This window comes from Nestor notabilis, unplaced genomic scaffold, assembly GCF_000696875.1.
Source record: "Nestor notabilis isolate BGI_N333 unplaced genomic scaffold, ASM69687v1 scaffold24264, whole genome shotgun sequence".
Classification (NCBI taxonomy): domain Eukaryota; kingdom Metazoa; phylum Chordata; class Aves; order Psittaciformes; family Psittacidae; genus Nestor; species Nestor notabilis.
The window spans coordinates 21748-25357 of record NW_009924648.1 but is presented as its reverse complement, the minus strand read 5'-3'; the positions used below and the strand labels follow the sequence as shown (position 1 = coordinate 25357).

At 56.8% G+C, this 3610-nt stretch overlaps 1 protein-coding gene across 1 annotated transcript in view; it reads left to right on the top strand.

The window, feature by feature from the left end:
• The window catches only part of KIF7 (kinesin family member 7), a 9077-nt gene that overhangs the window by 2410 nt on the left and 3057 nt on the right, over nucleotides 1-3610 (top strand). The window contains 10 exon segments of the mRNA XM_010012707.1: nucleotides 3-236; nucleotides 619-756; nucleotides 887-1114; nucleotides 1494-1693; nucleotides 1974-2080; nucleotides 2376-2510; nucleotides 2778-2980; nucleotides 3097-3288; nucleotides 3514-3608; nucleotide 3610. The exon segment at nucleotide 3610 is cut by the window's right edge and continues 33 nt beyond it. Of these exon segments, the coding sequence (XP_010011009.1) occupies nucleotides 3-236; nucleotides 619-756; nucleotides 887-1114; nucleotides 1494-1693; nucleotides 1974-2080; nucleotides 2376-2510; nucleotides 2778-2980; nucleotides 3097-3288; nucleotides 3514-3608; nucleotide 3610 (1533 nt within the window).

The window sequence follows — 3610 nt, the reverse complement described above, 5'->3', positions numbered from 1 at the left end:
AGTGCGCCCATTACCGCACCTGCACCGACGCTGCGTACCGGCTGCTGATGGAGCTGCAGGAGGACAGTAACCTCACGGTGGAGCAGATCCTGCGGGTCAAGGAGTGGCTGTGCACGGTGGAGGGCGAGAGGAGCGAGCTGACCTCGGCCGGGCTGGATAGCGGCATCGAGAGCACCTCTGCGGAGGACCAGAGCCCCGAGGCACAAGGCTCAAAGGTGGCAAAAGCCCAGGTAATGGTTGGGGTGTTGTAGCTCTGAGGTGGGGTTGTACCTGGTCTAGTGGAAGGTGACCCTGCCTATGGAACTAGATGAGCTTTAAGGTCCCTTCCAACCCAGACTGTTCTGTGATTTTATGATCTGATGGACACTGAAGGCAACAGCTTCAGCATGGCATGGTAGAAGGGTCAGGAGAAGGAGGGAAGCAACATGGCCAAGAGGCTATAGAGAGCCGGAAAGATGTAGTCCTCACAGCAGGCAGGGATTGGATTCAGCTGTGGCTGAGAGATCTGTTTCACAGGAAAGACCTGGGTCTGTAGAGCTGCTGCGCCCTTGCAGTCATGGGAAGGGAAGGACAAAAGTGGATGCTGATGCTGCCTCTCTTGTATTTCGGGGTGGGCAGGTGAACACAGAGAAGAGATGCGAGTCCATCAAAGACGAGCAGGTGGCCAAGCTGCAGAGGCAAGTGGAGCGCCTGGAGGAGGAGAACCGCGATTTCCTGGCTGCCCTGGAGGATGCCATGGAGCAGTACAAGCTGCAGGTATTCCTGGGCTCTGCTGTTTGCAGGCACCAGCCCCACTCCTCCCCTTCCTCTCCAGGAGAGCGCAGCCCAGCTTTTAGGTTCCTTTGCAGTGGGATCCATGTGTATCTAGCAACTCATTGCTTCCTAGAGTGACAAACTGCAGGAGCAGCAGGATAAGATCACAGAGCTGCACGTGCGCTTGGAGATGGCAATGGCAAACCTGTGTGTGCCAGGGCTGCTGGAAAACCTTCACCTGGTGACTGCCGGCCAGAGACCTCACACAGCCCCACTGGATGCTGCCCCATCCCACGGCCTCAACGGGCTTCCATCAGGGCTTCTTCCCACCAAGCAGAGTGGAAAAGCCCATAGCAGGAAGGTAAGGTCACAAGTCTGTGCTGTTAAGGAACTGCTGCCTTTTCACTTGGGTGTCCTCCACTGCAGGAACTGCTTTTTCCTCCATCATCAAACATGAACCTTATCAGAGACATAGCCCAGAGTTTCACAAGTGGCAAAACCAGCCCAGCTTCAAAACTGAGGCTTTTACTTTGATTTTATGGATGGGTCCCAGATTTGCTCAGTGCCTGAGCAGCAGAGGGCAGGAGGGTAGGCAGCTGGCTCTAGCAGCACACCGGTTCTCCTGACAATGTGCTTAACTCCATTTTATTGCTTCTCTTTGTGTCTAGCAGCAATGCCCAGCTGAGGGCTGCTTTTTCTAACACTGGCTCTCACGCAGCATGTTTCCTCTCTCTGCCCAGCAGCTTGACAGCAAACCCTCCTTCCAGGACGAGGACCTGGCTGGCTGGAATCCGAACCACACACAGTGCCCGGCTGGCATTCCAGAGCTCAAAGATGTGGTGCTGAGGAGAGAGCCTGGCCAGGACCCAGAGAAACCATCAGAGCTGTCTTCAGGAGAGGAGGAGGAGTGGGAACAGAAACGGTCCCTGTCGCAGCGCCGGTGAGTTGAGGCTGTCCCAGTGCTGTCCTGTCCCCTGACCTGTCCCACCTCTGCAGCTCAGTTCTCATGCAGGATAAAGAAGCAAATGCTAAATCCTGACTCTGGGGTCAGGGATTTTGCTGCAGACAGCTGCCTGCTCACTGGGGAGCCAATCACCATCTTTCCCAACCACGGCTACTCTTTCTGTCTCCCTCTGAAGCCTGTGGATCATGAAGAGTCTTTACTGGGAACAGCTCCAGCAGTGCCCAGACGCAGCTGATACGTTTTCTGCTCCTTTCAGAAATGGGATCCAAAGCTGGAGCAAGAAAGAGATTTGCAAGCTGAGCGAGGAGCCCAGTGGAGGCAATGCCCACTCCATTCAGGAGGAGCAGCTGGAGCTTCCAAAAGGCAAGTGGAGGTTGTTGGACAGTCTTCCTCGGGCTGCGGGTGCTTTGTTGGGTGCTGTTGATGTGCACCTGGGTGAGCCCAGAGACATGAATGGAGCAGATGACAGCCTAGCTGCTTTTGTTAAGGAGAAGCTTGAACTGCTGGGGTCTGGCAAGAGTTGCATGTTTTGGTGGAAGCTGTGGGTGACTTAGGCGATGCTGTGCCAGGTCTTGGCTACAGACCAGAGATGGGATTTGTCCTTCTGTCACCTGGCTGCTAAGACAGGACGTTCCTTACCCAGGACTCTGTGTTGCAGAGGTCTGTAGGAGGCAGGAGCGCCTGCCAGGGAAGGACTCAGAATGGAGGCTGGTGCAAGCGCAGCAGAAGATCCGGGAGCTGGCCATCAACATCCGCATGAAGGAGGAGCTGATCACAGAGCTTATTAAGACAGGTGAAAGCTGCTGCTGGGAATACACACCCATGAAACCTCCTAGTCATGATGCTTGGTCCCTATTCCCATCCTACATTGCTTGTGCTCAGTCCCTTCTCCTGTAGGCAGCAGAGCCCTGTTTCTCCATCCCTCTGTGGAGTAGTTGAGGGAAAGGGACCATTCATGTCAGTAGACCAGTGGGGAAAGAGATGAAAGGTCCATCCCTCAGCAGGAGGCTGGCTGCAAGGGAAGGAGCCTGGAAGTCACAGCAGAGGGGATGTGTTGCAGGTAAGGACGCCCAGGCTCTGAACAGGCAGTACTGCCAGAAGATTGGTGAGCTGGAGCAGGAAGCAGAGCAGGTGAGGGCAGAGCTGAACGACAGCCAGAAGCAGCTGCAGGAGCTGGAGGGCAAAGAGGCCTGGGATCCCGGGGAGAAGCACAAGCTGCAGGAGTACCGCACACGAGTGGCAGCCGCGCAGAGCAAGGCACGGGTGAGTGGGAAGGGCTCTGTCCACCCGGGGAGGTGGGCAAGGGCAGCACTGGGGGCATCCCTGCAAAGGGCACAGGGGAGACAATGTGCTCCAAGGGCAGCTTCTGCCTCCACCAGGTTCTCTGCAAGAAGAAGCATGCGACGGAGAGGCTGGTGTCGCTGTCGGCCCAGAGCGAGAAGCGAGTGCAGGAGCTGGAGAGGAACATCGAGCTGATGCGGAGGCAGCAGGGGCAGCTGCAGCGCCGGCTGCGGGAGGAGAGCGAGCAGAAGCGGCGCCTGGAGACGGAGGTGAATAAGCGGCAGCACCAACAGGAGCAGCTGCTCTGCCACTATGGCACTTGTGAGGATGGCGATGGGTGGGCTCTGCAGGCTGCTGGGCAGGCCGGGGTAGCTCTGATGGGGTCTGGGGTTGTCTTGGAGAGCACAGAGGTAGGACCTAAGGAGTAGCAAAAGGGCTAGCAAAGACATAACGTGTCCCTCAGCCTGCAGGGCAAACAGCTTCTGCTCCCTCGATGCTCACAGCCGCTGTTCCCCACGCAGGAGCTGGAACTGAAGCACGAGCAGCACCAGAAGATCCTGCGCATCAAGACAGAGGAAATCGCGGCTTTCCAGAGGAAGCGGCGGAGCGGCA